The sequence below is a fragment of the Gadus chalcogrammus genome, chromosome 5 (genome assembly GCF_026213295.1).
Source record: "Gadus chalcogrammus isolate NIFS_2021 chromosome 5, NIFS_Gcha_1.0, whole genome shotgun sequence".
Lineage (NCBI taxonomy): Eukaryota > Metazoa > Chordata > Actinopteri > Gadiformes > Gadidae > Gadus > Gadus chalcogrammus.
This window is the reverse complement of record NC_079416.1, coordinates 8024130-8049810: the sequence shown is the minus strand read 5'-3', so window position 1 is coordinate 8049810 and position 25681 is coordinate 8024130. Positions and strand designations below refer to the sequence as shown.

Here is a 25681-nt window from a genome sequence, read left to right as displayed (position 1 = left end):
TTATCGGGATACTTATGTATATAGACTTTTTTTTCTCTATGTTTTTCTATTATGTATATATACTTCACATACTGTACATACATACACACATACTATAAATTGGATACAAGTTAACCTACTACTTTTGTGTCTAATGGAACTAATCAGATCTGACCACCACAAGTTAATAAAACTAGAAAGCACTGAATGTATACTAAGGAGAACGATGTCCCTGAGCCCAGCTTGATCCTCAGGTGCTGGCGATGTGTCACAACGGTATATAAAGTCAAACAAGTATGAAATCACCGCACACTGGTGTACGTCGATAAGCTGATTCATTTTGTGAACAAAATAAATCAGCTTCTCAGCGTCTACCAGTGTGCGGTGATTTTACACTCCTTTGACTTTACACACTTAATGTATACATTGCACACATATATTGAATTGCTGCCCCAAAAAGGCATGTCAAAATTATAACAAACGCCATAGATTTGTCTACGATGATATAACAGACGTAGACAACCCATACAAACTCCATTCCCTGTCTTTCTCGACCGGAGCAGGCCTTTAATAGGAGGGGTGGATGGGGCACCCAGTCCCGCTGCGTGGCCCTTTCCCCCGCCTCCAGGGCCCTACAGGGACAGGCTGAGGGTCCCTGTCTGCAGTCCATCCCCAGCTGTCAACCTGTGGGGCCCAAGCAGCGCTCAGACGACCGCTGGGGTCCGGCCAGCAGCCGCCCACACACAGGTACAGGCTACCAACACTACGCACACGCGCGTGGCTACACACTGGCATGGCTACACACACACACACACATATATGCACGCACGCACGCATGGGAACACACGCACACGCGCATTGCAACAAATGCGCATGGCTACACCTGCAGGCACGGCCGTGCGCATGGCTACACATGGGCACGCGCACACACACGCAAACGCGCGTGCACACTCACACACGCGGCGGAAAAATAATCATCAAGCAAATCCCAAAAGACCGACCGACAGGAGAAATGGTGGTCTCAAAACACACAGGGGATCCATCTTTGAAGGCATTGCTGCCAGTGTCCTAGGCAGGGAGCACCTGATGCTTATCAAGGGTACACACACACACACACACACACACACACACACACACACACACACACACACACACACACACACACACACACACACACACACACACACACACACACACACACACACACACACACACACACACACACACACTGAATGCAGCGATGATACAGTGAATGAGGGATCCGTTCACCTTGTTGGTGAGTAACTGGCACACTTGAGGCACGTAGTCGATGAGGCAGCCCCCGCTGGGGAATGCCGGGATGTGAAGGGCGGAAGTCCCTCCAAGAGCACTGATGGATAAACACACACACAAACACAACATCAAAACAAGCAAAAGGTTAACGGTCAAGACAAGAAGGTACAGTTAGCTGGTTATAAGACAGCTGCCATCACATTCATTATTATTTCAACCACAGTTCCTTAAGGTTCAGATAGGATGTTGAATATATCAATGTGACGCCGTGTTTCGGTGGACTCACTCAAAACAATAGGTCTTCATCCAACTCAACTAACCACAGCCAGGTCTCTGGGGAGCCTGCAGAAGCAAGGTTTTACTTTGGCCAGGATGATTCGATCGGTTTAGGTGAGGGTTTTGACACCGTGTGACTCGAACACAGTTAAATTAAGATTTGTTATGTAGCACCTATCTGGTTTAAACCCATCAGAAAGACTGAGGTCCTAATCAACCACGTGAGAGAGACTCTGGCCAACCAGGGTGCCACTGCACCCCGTTACACAAACACAGTGTGGGTATCAGCCGTGTGTGTCAGTATCGGGCCAGAAGGACGAGGAGGTTCAAACTAAAAAAATAGTACAGACATAAGGCTACTCGTGCCTTCGGCTTTTAGCTCTGATTCCTCGTTGATCCTTTGACGTCCTTTCGATCCGCGACGTGGCTCTGCTCCTCATTAGCGCATGCTTGCTTAATCAGGACGACAGTGGCGGCTCCCGAGCCACTAATGGGCCGACGCAGGCCTGTGTACCGCTCTGTGCCTCGCAGCCAGAAGAGAGAGGGAGAGCATGGCAGCAAAACGGGGGGGGGAGTCGAGGGAGTGAGGGGTAGGGGGGGTGAGGGGGTGGTCTGTAGGGCCACTTATTGGCCTCTAGTGCTCATCTCAAGGCAAAAGTGTGCTTTGGATTGGCAGGAAATAGCTCCCGATTCTATTTCCGTCGCGGCGCTGAGGGTGGGGCGAGCATCGCCCGGCGTTCACGTCATCCAGCGACCGGCCGCCGTTGCGTTAGGACGACGGGATGCATCCCTGCATGTAAATAGCATGAAGCATGCAACATTACGCGTGTCAAAGGTCACGTATGTTAGTATGTTTAGAGTCCCCCCCCCCCCCAGGCGAGTCGTGTGTGGATGCCAGAGTGCGGACAGTGTTGAGAACATCAGGGTCCAGGGATTTACCCATACAGGCTTCCAGCCATCGGATACTAGGGCCACTGCAGTCAGTCAATCAAAACAAAAGTACACTGTATATACATATGTATTCTATTCTTTTTTTTTATCATTACAAATTACGGTGGGCTTCCCAATGCGGCTTTATGTAATATGAGATCTCTCTCTCTCTCTCTCTCTCTCTCTCTCTCTCTCTCTCTCTCTCTCTCTCTCTCTCTCTCTCTCTCTCTCTCTCTCTCTCTCTCTCTCTCTCTCTCTCTCTCTCTCTCTCTCTCTCTCTCTCTCTCTCTCTCTCTCTCTCTCTCTCTCTCTCTCTCTCTCTCTCTCTCCATATATATATATATATTTATCAGGTGTCCCCTACTTCACCTCCATACATTGTAACATTGTTATTATGGTCATTGGAGAAAAATTGTGGATAAATACTGACAGCAAACGAGCGTTGTATCAAGGAAAGAAAAAAGCCAGATGGAAATGTAGGTGGCATCAACTCATGAATTGCTTTAGACTAAATGTAGGAAGCATCAAGAGAAAATTACAGGTGGCCTAACGAGTGCGTTAATAATAGAAAGCACTCTATATGTGATGGCGCAGGCCAGAAGCAACAGTATTATCAAACCAAGTCGATAGGAAGGCTACAAATTACAGACACAAAATTGCATTTGCACTCACACGACTACTAATAACCGTTGGTTCGTCAACACAGTGTGCTTGTGTGCCAATTCTTGTTACTTTATATTGTTATACCATTGTATGAGACCATTTATGTTAGAATGCGCCAGAGGCCTACTGGAACCAGGGACCCCAGCAAAACCTCTCTGCGCTCGCACACATCAGCAACGTGTACATCAACACCGTGCGCTTTAACACAGTGCACCTCACACACACACACACACACACACACACACACACACACACACACACACACACACACACACACACACACACACACACACACACACACACACACACACACACACACACACACACCTCAGCAAGCGAGAAATCCAAGGGGATCCACTGGGGTCGTTCAATCCTGTGGAGACTGGTAGAAGGTGGAGCCCAGCATCAAGTGAGTCCCAGGATAGTGTGCTGATGCGAGCCCAAGACCCCAGATCATCCATCAACACATGTCCGTCCGCAACTATGACGCCATGAAAAGGGAGTGAGATGTTTTCTTCAGAGGTGACTTGTATGATGGAACTGAGTGCAACCCAGTGCAGTCATTGAGAATGTAGTCCAGAGATTGTGGTTTCCCCACCAGACCCCCCATCGGCTGCATTACGAAAGAACCACAACCACTCGATGATGTAGAGACGATGACCTCACTCTGTGTAAGGGAGAGGGCCCAAAAGGAGGGAAGTACTGCTACGAACTGGGAGTGAGGGCTGGGCTGGTTTTCTGACCGCGATAGGCTAGAGTTGAGACCTGCATTAAGCAAGAGGCTAATTCTGGTCAGTTGTTGGTCATTCCCACTTGTGAAAAATGATCCGACTGGTTGCTTCAGAGTAACCCAGCCAGAAACTTCTTGCACAATCACTGAGAAGAGAAACGCTGATAAGACTTAACACATCCAGTACGAGTGGGCGATATATAGATATAGTTCCGTAAATACCAACATGGTTAACAAACGCTTCTTCAGTCACAGCCCCTGCCAACGTGACTGACATCTCTCCAAAGAGCACTAATGTCGCAGTTTAGAGGGGGCAAATAATTTGCATTAGCTTCTGCATTTCTCGGTACTTCGAAAAACGGTTAATTCAAAGTGGCTCACAGCAATGAGCGCAGCCGAAGCCTTTGAAAGTGGAAACCTAAATTATGCCCATCTTTCCGCCCACAGATCTAAGAATAACCACACATCATTCAGATGGAAATGTGGACAGAGGCGCAGAAAATCGCAGTGCGTGTCATTCATTGTGTCAGTGGCGAACATGGGAACAAAATGTAGTGTCTTTCGACGTTCCGCTGTCTGCAGAGTTTCTAACCTTTTTAAGTGAGGGGCCCATTAGACACAGCACTGGCTGAATGCTTCTGACATCCAAATTACTGACTAGATATTTCTGGGGCGGAAATATATGGTGAAAAAGAAAATGCACCCAGGATCTATGTCAAAATATATTTGAGCAGACATCTAATTTCAAGGTCAGATTGATGGGGAGAAATGAAGCTAGGCAAGGAGAGTTCATTCAAAACTGAACTCTTTATTTGAGGAGATTATGACAAGCCGCAAGGATGATGTGGGATTAAAACAAACGGCAAAGCATTCGAGCACGTAAATATTTACCTGTGTATGAAGTGAGATAAGGTAAGAACCAACTTATCTTCCAGTAAACATTGCTGTTAGAGGCTTTGTAGAGGTCTTGCGTGACAGTTGAGAAATGTTACGTTTTAAGGGAACCGTGAATTAAATTGAAAACAATATACACCAATATCAGTTTGCAAACTAAGCCTTTTTTTTCCCTTTAAATAAAACACTGGTAACAAGTTACCCATTTGATTTGACCAAACGATTTGTTATATTTCATACAATAAAGTCTGACACACAGAAACGTGTCGGTAATCCTATTTAAAGAGTCCCCCCAGAAAATTCCCAATTTGTGTTTTCAGGGGAGATTGTCTGGGACCATGATGACCATAGTACTACACAAAAAGGCTGATATTAAGGAACAAATCAAATCCCTGGGCCTTTATACTCAATATGGATTAGAACCGTTCTTAGCCAACCTGGGAAGCATCAGGATGATTCATTGTCCTTCTTTAGCTACCAGTGTGCCTTTGAATGACACATCATCAATGGTGTACGTCGAAGATCACAACCAACCCACCCATAAGACTCTATTACAATACATATGATTTGATATCCTAATAAAAGGCATCTGCAACGCACACTGAAACGACTCTGGACGAGCTTACCCACACAACAGGAGTCATCGTGTGGACAGGTTCCCACAAGGCCTCTGAGCCATGCTTTACTGTACTCCGTGACACATGTATAGTAGACGCATAAACAAAACCAACCACCATCCCGACACACACACTCATACTGTTGCTGTACAGTGACGGGGCCGTGTATGACTTCATCAGGCCCAGAGATTATCCCTCAGTGATTCAGGTGGACGGTGACGAACCTCTGTTGGGTTGTGTTGTGTACACACGGTGTGATTTGTGCGCGTGTGTGTGCATTGCTTGTGTATGCGTGCAGGGGGGTATCAGTGGCAGTGGAAGGTGATAAGGGGTCAATTGTAAGCAGGGTTAAAAGGGCAAACAGATGTGGCTTGTGGCCAAGGTGCGCCCAGATGGGTGTGTTTGGATATCGTTACACGGCGAGCTGCCAACAGCACGCCTCCGTGAATGCTAAACTACAGTGTGCAGACGCCAAGGCTCTATAGATCCACCGAGTCGTACCCAGAGCATCAATCAGCCTCCATTTCATGTGCAAGCCAAACGAGGGCTTATTTAGAAGATTATTATTAGCCTGGCCGTGCTTTGCCTCAGGAAGGAGGACTGAGTGAACCCCGTTATGATGCATATATACCCGCCGACTGCCAACATCGCAGCAGCAGTGTCTCTACCATTCTCACATCCAACTCATATCTGGGATAAAACGACCCAAACACGGGCGACCGACGCAACGCAACAGGAGGCATGATCAAAACGTGGATGGCTCTATTAAAAAATGTGGCATTGCCGGTGTGACCTACATCCCGAAGGTGAGGTGAAGGTGATGGTGACGCGCCCGTCATGCCGAGAGCTCTGCTCTCCTGCTGGGCCACAGCGGCTGCACAACAGAGCTGTCAATTGGAGCAGGGTCCTTTTGAAATACATGAGGTGGGTACTCTGTCTCTGCTTCTCTCCCCGTCACAGAGTCACGAATAATACAGGTGAAGCCTGTCAACCTTCTATTGTTTTCCCCAAAACTCTTGCTCTTGAGTGTACCCAGCAGATTGAACACAGAGACAGGTGGTGGGTTTGTTCAGAGGCCAATGCGGCCAGCTGGAATAACCACATTTTCGAGGATTTGCCAGTTTGCATTGGTGATCCGCAGATTGAACATCACGTCAGGTGTTGTGGAGGAAAAGAGGAGCCAGAAAGCGTGCACATGGAGGGTGACGACAGGACCTAATGCTCATCTTCAAGACAAACAACAGCGAAGATCTGAACGTCAGCAGAATGGAAGTCAGTTGAAACACAAGGTTGACCTTAGTAATATTCTGAGGACTCAAAACCAACCTTTGAAAAGTTAAACTTCTTTCCCTCTCTCCCCTCCCTCTTTTTTAATGATTCCTCTAGTTTTCAACTACCCGTCCTTTATTTATACAGCTACCTATTCAGTGATTTTACCCCGTGTGTTCACTTTGAGAAGAGTCTCGAGTATTTACAAAAGTGCTATATAGGTTGAGCGTATTATTATTATACTTCAAACATTTATAAATTAAATCCAAGCCTAGCCTTCAAGTACGGTAAGTTTTTTCCCAAAGACTATAGATGGGATTTAAAGTACAGCCAGCTAGTCTCACGTACTTAGAAACACATACTGACCCAAATGCATGCAAGCACACAAATACGCACGCACGCACGCACGCACGCACGCACACACACACACACACACACACACACACACACACACACACACACACACACACACACACACACACACACACACACACACACACACACACACACACACACACACACACACACACACACCTCAAGGCAAATGCAGATACACAAACATTAGTGCGCTGCAGCCTAAAACTGTCTCTCTGTGTTGATTTTTCTGGGCTCCTAAATCTGGTTTGAGGGCAGAGTCGGTGCCCACTCGATTCCTTTATGCCATGCAGCAGGTTTCTCTGTGGAAAGGGCGGAGATGGAGCCAACTTGTCTTACAGGCGGAAAGCAATCAGGTAAACGAGGAGTGAAAGTCAAAAGGAGGGATAATGAGATTATTCTGAAAATAAAAGTGGATTACGGCACTAACTGAAGCGAAATAAAACCCCAACAACAACACAACCCTCCCTTAAAACAGAACAACAAAAACAACAGAAAAGCCCAGCGCACCGAGATACCACGCTGCCGTATTTGAACCTCTAATGCAAAGCAGCAGGCGTGACTAAACACCTACTATGTGCTTTTTAAATCGGGGCCGCCAGTACATTCGTTCGTCTATGTTCCGTAGCATAAGTTATCGTGCCACGTGTAAGAAGATGCTCTCTCCACCTGTCAACACCGCTTATCGTTATTTACATAACGACAAAAGTTGGCCAATATCTTCTGATATTCTCGCTTGTTTTTTTCTATACTTGAAAAGGCGTGATGTCCTATGCAACCGAAAGGGACGGACGATAGCACAATGCACTGATGCATGTAGACATGCAATAGAAAGTTGGTGCTGGTTATTTATGCAATGGCACGTCAACACAGACAGTGCATTAAATAAACTAAATATATCATTGTATAGTCAATGGTATTTTTCAGAGAATCCCCTGAAAAGACATTGTGAGTCTAGCATCCACCTATACTTCTCCACGTGAGATACAATTGTGCTGGACATCCCAGACGAACCCAGAGCTCATGGTTAAAATGAAGCACAGCGCCAGAGACCGGAGAGGAAGAAAACATAGTCTGACCTTCCCCCAGTCCCTTCTTTCACATTTGTTAAGATATTTAGGGCTATTTGTGAGTACAGGCATGTCGAAGTGGTGCTCTCGCTCTCACGGTATCCTTGCGAAGCCACATTCAATAACGTGGGAAGCTTCACCACATCACTTTACTGCAATGGATAAATAAATAGATGAAACAATTGTAATGAACACACTGGTCTAATCCGGTCGGATCAAAATGCAAACATAATCCCCTGGCCGATTTAAAACGTTCCACATATGGACGGCCGTTCCTGCTACATCTGAAGAAGGGGAATCTTCCACCTGGCCACCGGTAAGAGGTAGAGTAACTGACGTGTCGCATCGTTGCTGCCCATCTTGTCCAAGAGACGTTTTTCCAAAAACAACCCTTCATCTCTCACTTCTGCTCTCAAAATAAAACCCTGGCACATGGCACGTAGACTTAGTTCCTGGAAACACAGGCCTTCTTTATTTTCTCTCCTAAATGGTTTACGAGAGCTTTCATTTTTTGGGGCGTGGTTGGGCCCACACAACGTTTAATGTCATTCGTTAAGCAAGTCGGTTCCTTGAAACGGAAGCCCTGGACAAGAAGGAAAATGGAAAAGCAAGGGCTGAGCTTCTCATCAAGGAGGCTGGTGTTGCCTTCTGCTGCTCACTATAGTACAAACATTTCTAATTTGCATTCGAAAATCGCCTGGCTCCATGGTGAATACATTGCACCTATAAATATATCGGTGCATCTTGCAGTAAAAGTACACCGCTCATGGTCACTTGGCGGTGGTCATTATCGCAACGCTTTGGGCAACGCGATGAAAAGAAGAGAGAAACACGGAACCTCTGATGCTGTTGGCGTCAACGAGCGGACACAGACAGACGACGGGTGTGGGGAACCAGCGAGGATCTATAGGAAGTGAGTGCTGCGGGAGAGCGGAGGATAGAGCATTGGCTGCCCTTAATCAATAGTTTGTACAGAAATAAAGCAGATACGCAGGCCCGTCCCCATCAAAGCGCGGAGCGAGTGCTACGGTCGGCGGCGCACAAAATCGCTAAACCGTGTGGGCGTCATGCGTTGATTCCAACAGGTTTTTTTTTTTCTTCCTTTTTCTTTTATTTTTTTTATCAGGCTTCTCCATAGCCAGGAAACATTAGCGAGCAACAGCTTGTTTGAAGATGGAGGATGAAACGCAACAGTAAAAGAGAGGTGTGTGGGGGGGGGGGGTGGATAGAAAGACAGAAGGGATGGCAGCCGAGGGTGTGGTGGTGGTGGTGGTCCTGATCGGAGACCCTCAATCTATTGGGCGTACGTGCGCTCTGTCAAATAGATGTGGAGGGACAGGAGGAGCAGGGGAGCGGAGAGAGTTTCACAGAAACTCAATCCAAAAAGAAAGTAGTGGGGAAGAAAGGCAAAAAAAAAATAAAGAAATAAATCAACCCTCCCTTGTGTTCGTTTTCCTTGTTTTTTTCCCTTTCTTTTGCTGTGCTCGCTGCGTTTCAGTCGAGCGAGGGAACGACCTTGCCGGGGTAGAGCACGCTGCTTGTCTCCCTTTCAAGTCCCACTCACTCTCTCTCAGCTCCCTTTGAGGATCCGCCAGAGGGATCAGCAGAAGAGAGGGAGAGAGAGAGAGATGGAAATAGAGACAGACGGAGAGACGGAGAAAGAGACCGGCAGCAGATGGGGGAGAAAGAAGCAAAAGAAAAAAAAAAGAAAAGGGAAGGAGGGAATGAGAGAAGGAAATGGAGATGAATGCATTTTTTTCTTTTAAAAAGCCGAGAAGGGGATGCATGGATAAAGGGAGAGAGGAGCGGACGGACAGACACACCGATAGATGGACGGGGGAACTGAGGGAACAGGAGCGAGCGTTTCTGGATGTAAGAAAGGCGATTTCTGCCCGTAAACAGAGGTTGCTCTAGATAGTTGTTTTCCTCCGATCTCAGGGAGAGGAGGGCAACAACACATGGCCGTGGACTATAAGGGGCAGTAAGGACACAGTAGAGGCAAACTAGCAGAACACATCTGAAATCACACACAAACACACGCGCACACACACGCGCACACACATAGGATAAATTAAGTGCCGTTGTTAAGCACATGATCATTCATGCACAAAAAAACAAAAACAAAAAAAAACTCACACATACGACTGCTTGTCTTCAAACAATGGTAAACACATACATTCTGGCCTGAGGTCATGAATTAACAGACTCCCACACAGCAGACAACAGGAGAAAAAAAAAAAACACACGCACAAAAGGCATTCAGTATGGTGGAATCACAAACAGGGCTACACAAAAACGCCAAAGAGGGCAATTAGAAGAAAGTTACTAATTGGAAGTATAGATAGTTGATGAGTTAGAGGTTTGCTTGCTGTAGACGTGATATATATATATATATGTAAATATATATATAAATATATTAATATGTAAGCTTTGTTCTCTGGGGGCTCGCACCAAAGGCAAGTTCGGTGTGTTGTGCAGTCGCCTCCCTCAGGCCCTGCAAACACAAAACACACTTTTTTGTTGCTGTGCTCCCCTGCCGCCGTTAGCCCCCTCCTGTCTGGTCTGCTCACCGACCTGGCCGGAGAGATGGAGCCCCCCAACGCACCTAGGTCTGCAGCACTAGCAAGGTCAACTCTGTGTACACACACACACACACACACAACACAAGCAGACACTGGTGTGCACACACATTGACACAGACGCGCACAGGAATATATGTGCACACACAGACACATACAGATGTGCACAAACACACACACAACACAGATAGACACTGATGTGCACACATATACACAGGAATATATGTGCACACAGAGACACATACAGATGTGCACAAAAATAAACACACACACACACACACACACACACACACACACACACACACACACACACACACACACACACACACACACACACACACACACACTACTATGTGATACGAGAAGCAGGTTTTTAACATTGTTTACTAAAGATTGGGGGATGCTGAAGATGGACGGAATGGATTTGTGTCGGCTTAGCTCAGGAGGTAGAGCAGTTGTCTTGTAACTGAATGGTTGCTAGTTCGATCCCCAGCTCCTCCTAGCTCCGAGTGTTGATGTGTCCCTGAGCAACACACTTAACCCTAACTGCTCCTGACGAGCTGGCTGTCGCCTTGCATGGTTGACTCTGCCATCGGTGTGTCAATGTGTGTATTAACCGATGTAAGACGCTTTGGATAAAAGCGTCTGCTAAAAGCCCTAATTGTAATTGTAATTGATTTGTAGGTGCTTCAATCTAGAGGGGCAACGCAACGACTGCCGACAAAACAGTGCAGAGAAACAACCCATGCAGAGAAGTCAAATTTATTTTGGGTCTGGGGGTAATGCGTCTAAATACGCATTACAAACTTAACATAAACACAACATAAACATTGGACATATAGACCAATATAGATAGCCTGTCAGTCTATTTTTCTAAGCAGTGACTGCACATTAATTCACATAATAACTAACTATTTAGCAAGGGAACAAATGGTGTCAATGTCATATCCGAGAGATAAAGTCTATTTGTGTGGGTGTGTTTATGTGTATGTATGTGTCTTTAACTTAGTGTAAATGGATGACAATAGAATAGCCCTTGTGCAGGTGACTCAGGCAAGGGGACTGAGAGCAAACACATTGAAAAATAACTGTAACATGAATCACAGCATCTTAGAAAATACGGACCAACAAACACAATGCAGGGAAGAGGGGGGAGAAGGAGAGAGGGGAGTGAGGGAGAGGGGGAGAGCAGAGGAGGGAGGGACGAGGTGGAGGAGGAGAGAGGGCAGAGGTCCGATAACCTGGTGTGACGGGGCGTGCGTTCGTAAATAAACATCAGCCTCACATTATTCTCAGCACGAAGGCTCAGACTGGGGGCGCCCTCAGGTCAGAGAGGACCCATACCTGACACACGAGCGCACGCGCACGCACACGCACACACACACACACACACACACACACACACACACACACACACACACACACACACACGAGTAGTTGAAGAATAGCCTATAGCCTATGCAAATGCTGGTACCTGCACGACACACACACACACACACACACACACACTCAATGTAAACTGACACATCCACGCAAATAAATGCAAAAAAAAAAAAAGATGTACGCTTCTGCCCAAATCTTATAATTGGGGACAGACAGTGTAAAATAAGCACACACTCACTCACACACACCCCAGACTGCAGACGGACACTCATCCTAACCTAGCCGTGCGTCATTGAACAGAACTTCTTCCTCTTTTGATTTATTTTCTGCTTCTGCCTCAGTGTGTGTGGAACCTATGAATAAGGGCAGATGGGGAAACGTCCCAGGACCATACGAGGTGACATGCCATGGCACTGGGTACGCCACGGTTCACAGGACCCCCCCCCCCCCCCCCCCCCCCCCCCCCCCCCCCCCCCCTCTGTGACACTCTAATGAAGAGAGCCCCGTAACCTTTGAGGGTTGAAGGAAGGGTCGGCCCCTTGCTTTTGAGCGGGTGCTCTGAATGACTGAGGCGCTCCAGTTCAGAGGGGTGAGTACTCACTGTTCAATGCTCGGGGACAGGTAGAGTTTGGGGAACACTTGGGTCGCTTCGGCGTCCTCGAAGCTCACAGAGAGCAGGGCCATGTCCTCTCCAGGGTCCAGCGTGGTGTCCTGGGTTAGGCGGTAAAAGGGGGGACAGTGAGTCATGGGTCAGTGAAAACTGTAGTTCACGGCTACCTTTCCTTTCACACAGAAATATAGAAAAAAGCGAATAATTGCGTGTTTAATCCGTCCTTCACCTAGGGCCTGTCATCTACGCCTCTGCCAAAGTGCAGCTGGACACGGAGTGGAAGAGGGGATAGGAAGCAAAGACACCAGCAGGAACATCTGTTTCGTTTCACGCCGCATTAGCTTCAACAGCCGCCGCGAGAGGCCGGTCTGATATCTGGAAGCGCCGCGCGAACCATCACGGCTTCTAGCGTGCCGAGGCTGCCTGCCATCTCGCTGCCTCCCGTCCTCGCTGCCTCCCATTCCTCCCAAGGTTCTGCGGGTTGCTCTCTCGCTCTATAATTTCATTTCCCCGGAGCATGTCCACTCGCAGAAGGACTGTCATTATCGGCGCCTTTTCTGACCCGCCGAACCACTCTGGGCCTCCCCCACCCCCCCACCCCACACTCCCTCTGCCACATCTCTCTGTCTCGCAAACACGCAAAAGCACAAAAAAAATGCAGGGATGCTCGGCGGCGCTAATCAAATGTCTCACAGATGGTTTGAAGTCATCCATTTGTGATAATCGCTGCATTGCGTGGTGAGCGGGGGGGGGGTTCTTCCGACCAGCCTACGCTGTGAGGCCATGCCGTGAACTGGTGCGTTCTGCTGCGATCGCCGCCTCACCAGTTCACGGCATGGCCTCCCTGGATCCTCGTACCCGGGCTCACTGAGCGAGTGTACTCGCTGAGGTTGCTTAACAGACGTCAAGAAAAAGTCCTGTGTCGGTGGAGTTTAACGGGCGACGCCAACGTGGGTGGATCCCTTACTTGACGGCGCGTTTTGCCGCCGCGTCAAGTGGCGTTAATTGATTTTTTACATAGGAGCTAATTGGCGTCGCCGCACTGTCTTTAACTCAAGTAGCCCTTCAGCAATCAACATATACTGATTAGAGAAATACAGCTTATACAAGCTTATTAAAACTGCAGGAAAAAAAAAGCATAGATTACAGCCATTTGAAATTAACGTGTTCATATCAGAAAAATAATGGGGTCAAAAAAATGTAGTAACTTTCTATTGCATTGCATTATTACATTGCAAACAACTATTTCAAACAAACTACACTTAATCTGCCTTTTCGGTCATGTCAGTTAGATGCACGAACACTCTGCAACAGAGTAGAACAACACATTAAAGCTTCTCGTAATATAATTATGTAAACAGTGGTAGATCATAAAACCGACATTACTTAGTGGCTGTGGACTCCATCAGTTCAGAGTCTCTCTGCGTGTTGCAGCGAGTTACCAAGCGCGCATCGACAGTGTAAACGACTTGTGTAAACGACTTGTGTAAACGACTTGTGTAACAGCCCCGCTAAAGAGTGGGGAATGGCGGCATAATAAACAGCACGGGGCATCCAAACGTGTTGCCTGATGGGATCAGCTCGAATCAAACAGTGTCCCCCGTCTCTAAAGAAGAAGAAGCCGCGCGTTGTCTCAGACAACGTGGCAGGGCTGGGCCTCTCTCCGCCCGTGATGATAGTGGACAGATGAGGGGAAGTTTGTGTCTGTGCTTGTGTGTTAAGGGGATGATGTTGAAGAGGAAGAAGGGGCCAAGACAATTATTTTCCTCCCGTTTGTAATTGTCACGTCTCATTTTCGTCCTAGAGGCGATCCAATGGATGGCCGAGCGAGATGAGAATGCGGGACAACGTGAGCGGCACAGGGATCAAGAGCAAGGTGAGCGGGAGGGCGGAGGACTGCCTGGTGAACCGGGGCCGGCCGGGGCCCTGTGGAGGCAGCTCTCTGGGGAGTGATTCAGTGTCGCCGTGTCCCCGGCACAACCAAGGGCTGTCACAAGTCATACGGCGTCAATGCGGCAGATACTAAGCAAATACATCAAAGAGGCGGAGGCCATACCCCCAAGTTTGAGCTAATGCCATTCTCAATTATTGTACTAGGCAGAGGGACCAAGACTCGGGGGATAAAAAAGCAGTTTTAATGTTTTGTGCAATGTAACTGCAGATTAAAACTTTTACTGATGAATAACAACCAGATGAAGTTCAAACCCTGACTTGCCATCAATTTCCAGCATTATTCTAACGGGCAAAAATGAAAACAAGGCTATTACCAAGGGGTTGTTAGTAGCATGCCAAAGCATGTGGTCCAGCTTCCTCTTAGAACTGCAGATGCTGGCCAAAAAGAATACAAGCAGTAAAATTGAATGCACTTAATCATGCCAAATACTAGATCATCTAGTCTTAGAGACTGGCAGTCAGAACAATACTTGTAGTATAGAAATGAGAGCCATTTATATAAAAGGAAATACCGAGTGGGTAATGCAGGAAATACATTTGTTGGTGAGTGATCATTTTGCATAAAGGTTAATATGCATTTTTGTCCCCCAGTGACCAATTTTTGCTAATCTGTCTCAATCGTGCCAGTGAAGTAAAACATACACTTTATATACGAACATATTCTGGCAACTGACGTAGCAACCACACTGGGGCATAGTGAGTGGCGAGTTTCCATAGCCATGCAGGTGTGAGAGTGATCATGGCAGTGACAAATGCGTCTAGAGACGGGTTGGCAGACGGATACACCACACACGGATACACCACTGACAATGCGGTTGGACGAGGCCACCCCGGAGAATTTTTTTAATTTGTATTTGTCTTGGAAGCGTTCACACAGAGATCCAATCGCATATTTGGATTGGAACACGCAAACGTCAATATCCTCTCAGCGATTAGCTGTTTTACTTACGCTGCTGTTGCTGAAAAGAAAGGGAAACCGAGAACCAAACAATAAATGTTGACCTTTCTAGCTTCCTGGCTTAGATAACCCAATTCAAACCAGAACCTTGAACGTATCCTAGCGCACACACAAAACTATAAAGCCTGTGTATTCGGGCTTCATCGCACACTGGCAGCCCCCTATTTAAGCCCCCTTAACCAAAGACACTTGGGGCAGGGTTGGGATTACTTATGTAAATAGTTAGTGGTGAACTAACATCATTAAAAACAAAGGCCTCTGCTGTACAGGCCATGGGCTAGACCCCTAATGAAGACACTTCACAGGGGAGTAATGAGCACTGGGAGACCTCCGTCAGAAGACTAGGAGTCAAGGAGGGAGTCCTTCAGGGGTGGTGTTCGGGGTGTCGAGGCAGTATTTACCCTGCGCCCGGAGAGGATGTGACTCAAACACTGGAGAACCTGGGAAGAGGCTGATGTGTGTACATGCCCCCGTGTGTGTGTGTGTGTGTGTGTGTGTGTGTGTGTGTGTGTGTGTGTGCGTGTGCAGCTGAGCTGGAGGACACCCTCTGAGTAAAAAGCCTTCACGTTTGTCCAACAAAGACGTTCACTTTCACTCTCTTCTCAAACACACACAAACGCACCCACACTCCGTCCTCCTTGCGTTCCCGGTGGTTCGTCCTTGTTTCTCCTGATGCCCGCAGCATCTCCCCTGCATCAAATGTGACGTGCTGGAGATGTGACAGCTGTCCTTACGCCAGGCCCAAGTCCGGCCAAAGTCACCGTGAAGATAAACACGAGGTTGCAGCCAACAGGGTAGTGGGGAGGGCGGGGGGGGTGTTATGGGGAGTGGAGGGGCAAGGATGGAAGAGGTAAGGGGTCGCTTTTGTCCATCTTCTTGCCCCAACCTCAAATGTCACGCTTGACGCGGCATGGCTCGGCGTTGAGTGACGGGAGGGTTGTTGCGGGAGGACGTGTCCGGCTCCTGGGCTCACTGCCAGAGTCCATATGCTGGCTGTAGCTGTGGCGCTATAGCCACCCCCCCCCCCCCCCCCCCCCCCACCCCCCTCTAACCTCCTGAGCCATCTACCACACAGCTCTTTGGAGATGTGGTCAGGAAGGGAGCCTGCCTACCCAAGACCGTCAATTCCAGCAGATGAGCAAGTGGACGAGTAAGAGTCACGCGAATGTCAAAAGAATTGGAAGGTTTTAAATCAGCATCCATCCATTAAATATAATCCAAATTGTAGCTTGTGTGCCCAAATCATTTATGTATCCAATGCAGTGTCAAATCCAAAATTCACTGTTATCTATATCATTTTGGAAGTGCCTACCAGAAATCCTTGGGATTCGCTTATACAAAAAATTATGGGAGTGGGGTATAAATATAAACAAAAAAAAAGGAAATAGAAGATTCACTTCATTAATCTTAGCGGGAAAACTAGGCATCAATAATGGGTAATGGGATCGATGATGGTAACCGTTTGCTGTACCTGAATATATGAACTTTAATATATGCCACAGGTCACAAGAGGACAGCAGAATTGTGATGGCAACCTATTCACAAGATGGCCATTCTGTTAAAAAGGATCAGCTTCATTATGTTTTACCTTTCTTCTAATGAACATTTTCAGGACTTTGGAATTTGGAAGGCGGCTGCCATTTATTACAGCTGTTCAAGGTTTTTAGGTTGACCAACTTGAAGCATGTAAGTCCTTAATATAATGGACTATCCCTTTTTTTTATGTTTTCATGTCTGCTCTTACCGGGTCTAACGAGACTGAGGCCATTAGGGACAGTCACGGGGGGGTCAAGTTGGTGCCAACTAAAATGTATCATTGCGTGACATCATGTCATTTTCTGATTAGGAAAGAGAGTCCAGCACAACATTGCTAATGATGTGGAGCTGCTGTGTCTTCTTGCTTGTGGGGAAGAGAATGGCAATCCCTCATCTTGCCTCGATCCCAAAAAATTACACAGCGGGCGATTGCATGTGCAAGTCACCACATGACACACACAATCCCCAGTACCGAGCAGTTAAGCTAGCGTTAGCCCTCCCTATTTTCAGATGTTGCCTCCATGGGCGATGACCCAGCCTCCTTCCCTAAAAGAGGAGCGGTGTGGCGCAGAGGCGGTTGAGTCCGGTCGATGATTAACCAGGCAGATCTTTGTGCCTCCACATAGCTGTGGGCTTGACTCTTCTCATGTTGACAATAGGTGAGGGAACGTAAGAAGCTAAACTATGCCCATGCTTCCATTACGTGCAAGCGGTGCAGAAGGGAATGGGGGGAGGCAACGGCCAGACCCAAACACACCCAAACACTGCCCTGTTGCCACAGTCACAGGAGGGTTTTTGTTTTGGTGGTGAGCGTGTGTTTGCATACAGAGTGTGTGTGGCTCTATGTCAGGGTTCAGGTGGAATAGTGGGATGGGTGTGGCACTAAATTATCTTTGTGGCGCTACCTGCCTGTTTAAGTCCAAAGAACAAAAGTGAGCCATCGATAAAGATCCTGCATGGTGCAGACGCTGATTTTTAATAAGCCATGTAAAAATGAAATGAGGCAATAGAGGATTTGCCATGCTTTATTGCACTAATTAATCAAGTGGTCTATGTTATCCAATGCTATGATTGCATGGGGATGGGGATGCTGTAGTCAAGAAGAATGTATATTTCAATCCTCCATAATCAATATATCCCATACATGCAGGTAGAGTGTTCCCCCTAAACCACAGCATTCACAGAAAGGAACCCAAAATCCACACAAAAAAGGATGAGCAACAGATAATCATTAAGGGTAATGGGTTTAACTGTTTGGTTCAGTGCTGCATCTGCACTAAGGAAAGAACTGTAATGGGCTTTGGTGGCCAAGAGGGAGCTGGGCCTTCATTTACTGATTAAGATGCGTCCATACACTCCTATGATCTCCTGCTGTGATGACTTAATGACTGAAGGGATGAGATTGTGGATGCAAATAGACTACACATTTTCTTTCTTCCGCTCCGGGCCGTGGGACTCAAGCTCATACATGATGCAGGGAGAGGACCTCTGTGGTCTACGAGGACCTCAGAGAGGAGCTGTTGCTCCTCAGCATTTAGGGAAGCGGGTTGAGGTGATCGGAGCATCTGGCTAGAATCTCCCTCTAGGCTCCTTCCTCAGGAGAGGAGCCAAACATATCCAACTGGGAGGAGACCTCTAGGCCAGAGCAAGGATATGCTGGAGTGGTTAAATCTGCCGGCTGGCCTGTGAATGCACAGGGGAAGTTGGAGGGAGTTTCCATGGAAATGGTGGCCTTGGTCTTCTGCCGTCGAATTTGACAAACAGTCAAGGAGATCGGTTGGATGGAAGTAAGGTCGACATATTGTACTTATAAGTACAATAAGCAAAAACCCACCATAAAGTCCATAAAATGACAAGATCCCTATGTGCCATCTCTTCTACATACTCAGTGCAGAGACCAACATATGCCAAAAGTGTCGAAATGCCACAGGTGCTCGCTTTCACACAGTCAATTAAGACAAATGTTTCACACATGTTGTAGACAGTGGTAGACAGACTCTGAAACACACCTGTTCAACTTCTGTTGCCTGGAAGAGAGATTAAGGGAGACATCTGAGTCATTGGGTGCATGGGCAAAATCCAGACATTCTGTCAATACAGCCAGACGGTTACAACTGACTACACCGTTGGTACGACTCATCCAGCTGCGGAGCTCATGTGAGACTCAGTACAATACCGCATATGATAACATTAACGGTAATTTCGACAGTATCCAGGTATGATAGACTACATTAAACATCATGATCCTAAACGTACATAATTATCACTTTGCATTCAGACATACATCACCCAGGATGTAAGCAGCTGCTGATGTTAATCTACATTGCCGTGTTTTCTCGAGAATGGGCCACAAGCCAACGTCATTCAATTGATGTGGGAATACACTGGCATTTGACCAAGAAAGCCACCACTGAGACGGTTAAACAAATGGATATTGTACTGAGAATCATGAACATGCATGGCCAAGTGGAATAGTGTGTCACTGATAACATGTTGTCTGTGCACTGTACATCCCACATGTGTAATGTTAGGGCTTCTAGCCACAGCAGTGACTCATGTGTGTATGTGTGTGTGTGTGTGTGTGTGTGGGTGTGTTTGTGTGAGAGATTTGCAATAAGCATGATATGAATAGGGTGTGTGTGCAACTTGCATGCAAGCCTGAAATGCCATGCAAATACCAACCTTAAAATAAACCAAATATTAAGAAAAAGCCTGCAAATTAAATAAAGAAAGACCACGGTGACCCAGGCTTGTCATGTGTTAATTAGTGTGTGTGGGGGTAAACGTGTGCTTTGAGGACTATGCATTACATGACCTGACAGAACGTATGTGTTTATGCATGTTAGAGCAGGTTAGGAGAATTAGGGCCTGCTGTCACCATGCCAATACCCAGATTAGCACGCAAGTCTATAAAGCAACGGTATAGGGTAAATGATAGTATAATTTACATTTATTTGGCTGATGCTTTTATGCAAAGCATTTTACATTAAGTGAATTCTATCATGCAGCTTAAACCCAGAAATTGCATGAATCATCCAAGGTTACGAAATTTAACAAATAAGCAAACTGGTTAATCTCATGTATTTAATATTGTGAGCCACTGACAATTCAATCTCCAGTTTGCCTGTAACCAGTAGATACTGGTTACAATATTTCCAAATAAAAAAAAGAAAATCTAGAAAAAAAAGACATTTCGACACCAACAAACCATGTTGCATAATAACATAATGAATGTTCTTATATTCTACACTGGCTGCTTTAGGGTCGTACAGAGCAGTCCTAGCGGAGAGGACTAATTCACAGTCTGCTTTTAATGGTATGGCATTTTCTGAGGGTCATGTTTGTAATTGCATTAGTCTTGCTTGGTTGCCAGTGTAGCATGCTGTTTCTGTACCACTGCACTGCTAATGGGACTGTTGGGTCTCTTTGGAGCGGTTGGGAACATCCTCCCAGTGCTTTGGTTGGAAAAGACGCCGGGCATCATCTGCCCAGAGACACAGGTGGCCACTAAATTACACTTCATTTGGATCATGACAAAAACAACGTTTTATTTCCTTCGACTATCTTGGCCGAATGCGCAGGTTTACAATAATTAGGAAAACAAGCTCAGAGCAAAATTGCCTTTTAATTAAATCAATTCTCCGGAAATACCACAGCGTGTGTTCAGCCACAGTAATTCAGCTATTGAGCAAATTGGCTCATACAATATCAATTGTCTTTCGATGATTTGGACTGACATATGCATGAGCTCCCTTATGTATTTGAGCATAACAATGTGTCTGGTCCACTTGGCAAGAGGCACCCAACAAGTCCTTGGCTTGAGATGCGAGCCGCTGCGGCGAAGCTTTAGCGATGCAAAGTTAAAGGGGCGCTCGAGCACAGAGACCGAGAAACAGAGAGTCTTATTCAAATCAGAGGACTTTGTGAGCCAGGGGTTAGCAAAGGCAGAGACACACAAATGCGCGGAGACAGGCAACATACAGAGATGCAATTTCAGCCCCGGGCCACTAATGTGTTAATCAGAGGCCTAGAGAAGGAGAGGCGAAGGAAATTGCAAGGTATATTACAACATAATATGGAACAATGCTGAGAGAGGGGGAAAAAAAGGGGGAAAATAATGTCTCTACTATCACAGGAAATAATGAAATGATATAGATTGTGTACAGTTTCATCCGATGCGAGGGCAGAAAGTAGGCCAGATGGAAGTAATTCAGAGGAGGCGTGAAGGAGCGTGGGGGAGTGGGGGGGAAGGTGGTGGTGGTTGGGGGTGGGGGAGTGTCGAGGGTGTGAATCTCTCCCCAGAGACGGCAGCGCTGGAAACCCTTCACCACTCCACTAGGGGTACACACTGGTGGGTGGAAGTCTTTAATCCCAAGACGCGCACCGGCGTGCGTGGCTGTGGGTAGGGGGGATGGGTTCGGTGATTTGGTGTTGTGGATTCGGAGTGGGTGGAGGTTGGTGGGGGGGACGGGACATGACCTTTTGGGATTGCAGGAGTCACACCGGGGTCACTGGATACCAAACCCTCCTTAGGGCGGTGGATGCTCTGCTTCCCCACCATTGCCTCTGCTGTTCACAGGAGATCTGGAGACTCTCTGCCTCGCTCCCTTATGAGTAACATGAGCTCTCCTGCTTTTCAATTCAAAGCAAAAAACAGGTTTTCAACGCCACATGCGTATCATGCCTGCACTATGCTGCACTTTGAAATATCCTGCACTTTGAAACACACAAAATTGTCCTTTCAAAATTGTTTCAGAGACAGATACATACAGACATACTTGTATCTATCCACCTGAACGTTGGGACTAAAGCCCAAAGCAGACAACCATGTCCGGAAAAGAACGAACAAACGTTTTGCTCCTGGTAGGCTTTGGGCATAAAGAACGGTGTCGAGGCATGAGTCAAACCATTGCTTAAATTCGGTGTGAGTATACAAAACAAAAATGGGGATACATGCCTGAAAAACCTGTGACATAGTCACCCGGGTCCAAAACAGAAAAAAATACCATAAAAACAAGCTAAACAGAAATGTATGCACAAATGCAAGTGTCACGGCTCCATGCGATATGGTTAATGTGTGCCCCATGAGCGCGTTTGTCATGAGTTCATGAGGCAAACGACTGACTCGATTACATTGAGGAAAACACTGTTACCATGATGATGTTCTCACATCGTTGCCAATTCACCAGCGTCATACCCATTCTGTTGTATTAGTCACAACAAATGCCCAGCACCTAGGCTCCTGACGTCACCCAGCAGGCTCTAAACGGGAGGCCCGATATGCGTCATCATCGCCCGATAGAGAGGGGCCTGTATCAAACATTATTACCCACACTGACAGTGTGCAGCAAAGGGACTGTAAATCGAGTCATCGAAATACACCAAACCAACAAGTGGGCGACGCTTGCTCATTTACTATGAATAACTTGGGATGCGCCCTGTAGCCAACTTGGTGTAGAAGCATACAGAGCAAGGGAACAATAGAGACAAAAAAGAAGTGGAGGAGAAATGATTGGGGGGGGGGGGGGGTCCGGGTGCTTTCACATTTCCCTACGCTGCCAGGTCACACGTCTGTTGAGTGGCAGGAGCCGTGCTGCCCCTGGTCATGTGTCACAAAAGAGCAGCATCGATCGGCCTCTGCCCCCCCCCCCCCCCCGGGCGCAACCTTTTCCGCCACCAGCCCGTTGTCTGTCAGCGCTGGGGCGCGGGTGTCGGTGTGGCGGAGCATGAAGAACACGGCAGCGGGTTGCAGAGGTGAGGGGACACGTGCAACCCACACTTGGGTCGCCACACATAGCTCCCACCTGGGATCCAACACCTAACGGTATGTGAAACGGCAACTGGTAACGACTGGTTACATTTTTGACTTTTAAATACCACTTGGAACACACTTAAATAATAACTTCACCTCCCAATTTCACTAGGTAAATAACAGTGCTTGACCAAGAATGGTTAAACATTTTATGCAACTGTATTGACTTAGTGAAATATAGCAGTGCTGCTGGTCTTGAACACGCATGAAGTTATCGCACTAGTGCATCGTTCAATAGCCCTCATCCATGCCTCCGGGGGCAAATAAATATATACAAATTTGACATTTATTGGGTTAAGGTTTGTATTTTTCTCAATTAAAAAGTTGATGTTGTCATGACTCCAAGGTCCAGCTCTAATATTTACATTAGCTACTGTGAGAGTTTCGGGGAGTGGTGCGGCTCGTACCACTAATTGATATTTACAGGGACATGGATCAAATCCTCACTAGTCAGCAAGGGCTTTCTATTTTTAGGATTAGGGCCGAGGTTACGGCAGAGCTACCTGCGGACATGCCTGGTCATATCTGAGCCGGTGTGGTTTGTTGGAGTCTTAACGTTGGATACATCTGTTCATTACCTCATTCTTTCCACACATGTATTTATGGGGCCTCTTGATCTTGACGACATCAAACACAGGGATACTGTTGAGGAAGTCGGTGGAGTTTCATAGCATATTTGAGGAAATGGGATTTTACATACTGTCGAAAATGAATAAATATTTGTAATGAAAGTGTTACCTAAAATACTGCTCTCCAACAAAGCTTGACTTATCTTTCCGCTGAAAACATAACAGTGTCATATGCCAATCTTTCTAAATGCTGAACAGCCATTATCTTAAAAAAAAGGGACTCCTCATGGTGGTAAAAGCTTTCCACCTTCATGTGTGATTTGCCTAAGTGGAACATCTTGGCTAAAGTTCAAACTCTTGAACTTTACCCAACACTCTTCTATCAGTGCCTTGACATTTTTGCAGTTAGCCCAAATGTTCCAACTGGAATTATCCCCAGAGAAAACTGTCTGGGAATGTAAAAGTTCTAGGTCGTCTTCAAAATCTCTTAAAATGTTTTAATTTTAGGTTTGGAGAAACAGGCTATGGTTAACAGACTACATCATCATCCACACATTCGCAATATGTATTCTTATTTTCAGGTCATACAAATGTAATCTCGCCACCCTACAAACTCCACTAGAGTCACAATGGTGCTCGGACCCAAATATTGGATGTCATTTCCTCCCCCTCTCTGCCCGACCCCTCTCGGTACATTTTGGTTTTGGTTGGCGCCAGTCAAGCATCTTCTCGCTGGCATCTCCTGCTCACTCAGACGTGCACTCACCGAGATTAATTAACCCTGATTAATTCATCTAATTAGTTAACACAACGCAAATTAAACATGAGCATGTGCACACACCACGGCTAAACTTTGTCTCGGAAGAAGAAAAAAAAAACGGGAGGGACAAACAGAGACAGATATAGAGTGCGATAATTAAATTGCAGGATTTTAATTGCTCTTCATAATCAGTTCCTCAGTCAGATTTGAAGGTCGCGGCACTCCGTTTCTCCCTTGAACTCCCAAATGTCACATAGGACGGGGGAAACTGCTTTTCGAGAAGGCGACAGAGTTCATGCAAACTGCCACTTTGCATGAGTTCAAGCAAATTCAAGAAAAAGTGGCAACAAGCACGCCTAGACTTGCCCTTTCAGAATTCTAGGACATGAAGAAAGACGCAAGATGTGCATTAGGTATTTATTCCAACCTCAACCTGTTTTCATCATCAGGTTCTACGCATGTTGGAATGGTGAGACCTGGCACAGGCCAATATGAGTTAAATATGTACCTTGATTCTCTTCATATCATGAAGAGAATGGATTATTCACCATCAAAATAAAGAAAACCCAGTACATTACCAAGGGTTTGGGTTGGTTGAACATACTGTATGTGCATTCATTAAAGAAACACTCAAGTCAAAGGCCCTGAAACAAAAAAACATCTCATTCCTCTTCATTGTGGACTTAAATGCAGCTATAGAATAATGATTTATTGTTTAATTAAAAGTTGACATAAACCACCCCTAGATCCCGTGTGTCTCCTCAGAAAGACAAAGTGCCTTCCCCCCCCCACCACTAGCCTCAACCATTGTTTGTTTACACGACATCAGGCAGGTGTACTTTGATGTTCTGGGGCTCCAGCCACCACCACATTAACTGGGCTTGTTTGTTTTAATGTGAGCCAGAGTCAGGTTGTGCCTGGCTGTCGGTGGTTGGAAGTGATGTGTAGTGGGTGGAGTGCACCGCAAAGCAAGGCAATGGTAACAGGTGCGACTTTACGTTAACTCTTGGTTGCCATAAGTCATTCTTTTAGCCCTGCTCTTCGCTGATCTCTGCACATGTGGAGCATCCAGATGTTCACCGTGTGCGCTGTGATCTCTGCGGGCATCCTAAAAGGGGGCGGTGCTGCTGTGCAAGACAAAGCAGGTTTCGAGTGGGAGAACTGTATTGATCTCACCAGCGGGAGAACACAATTAAATACCTTGCTTTCAACCCACTTCTTGCTCTTTGCATGACTTTTTTAACCATGACTTTTATAGAAAAATAGACTGGGCTAAGGCCCTTGTTACAAATTTGAAGCCCTAACCATATTTGATTGAGGGCCCCGCTGACATCTTCGCCCCAGGGTTATTATGGAACCTTCGCTGCATTAGATCAACTTTTTAATTGATGGATCACAATGTGTCAACATTTTAGTCTAGTTCTGAAAAATATGTCAACTATGTTC

At 46.6% G+C, this 25681-nt stretch overlaps 1 protein-coding gene across 1 annotated transcript in view; it reads right to left on the bottom strand.

The window, feature by feature from the left end:
- The window catches only part of babam2 (BRISC and BRCA1 A complex member 2), a 56242-nt gene that overhangs the window by 6847 nt on the left and 23714 nt on the right, over positions 1 to 25681 (bottom strand). The window contains exons 7-8 of the mRNA XM_056590117.1: positions 12639 to 12748; positions 1249 to 1348 (exon numbers count right to left, since the gene is read on the bottom strand). Coding sequence (XP_056446092.1) covers positions 1249 to 1348; positions 12639 to 12748 — 210 coding nt within the window. The remainder of the gene's footprint in view (positions 1 to 1248; positions 1349 to 12638; positions 12749 to 25681) is intronic.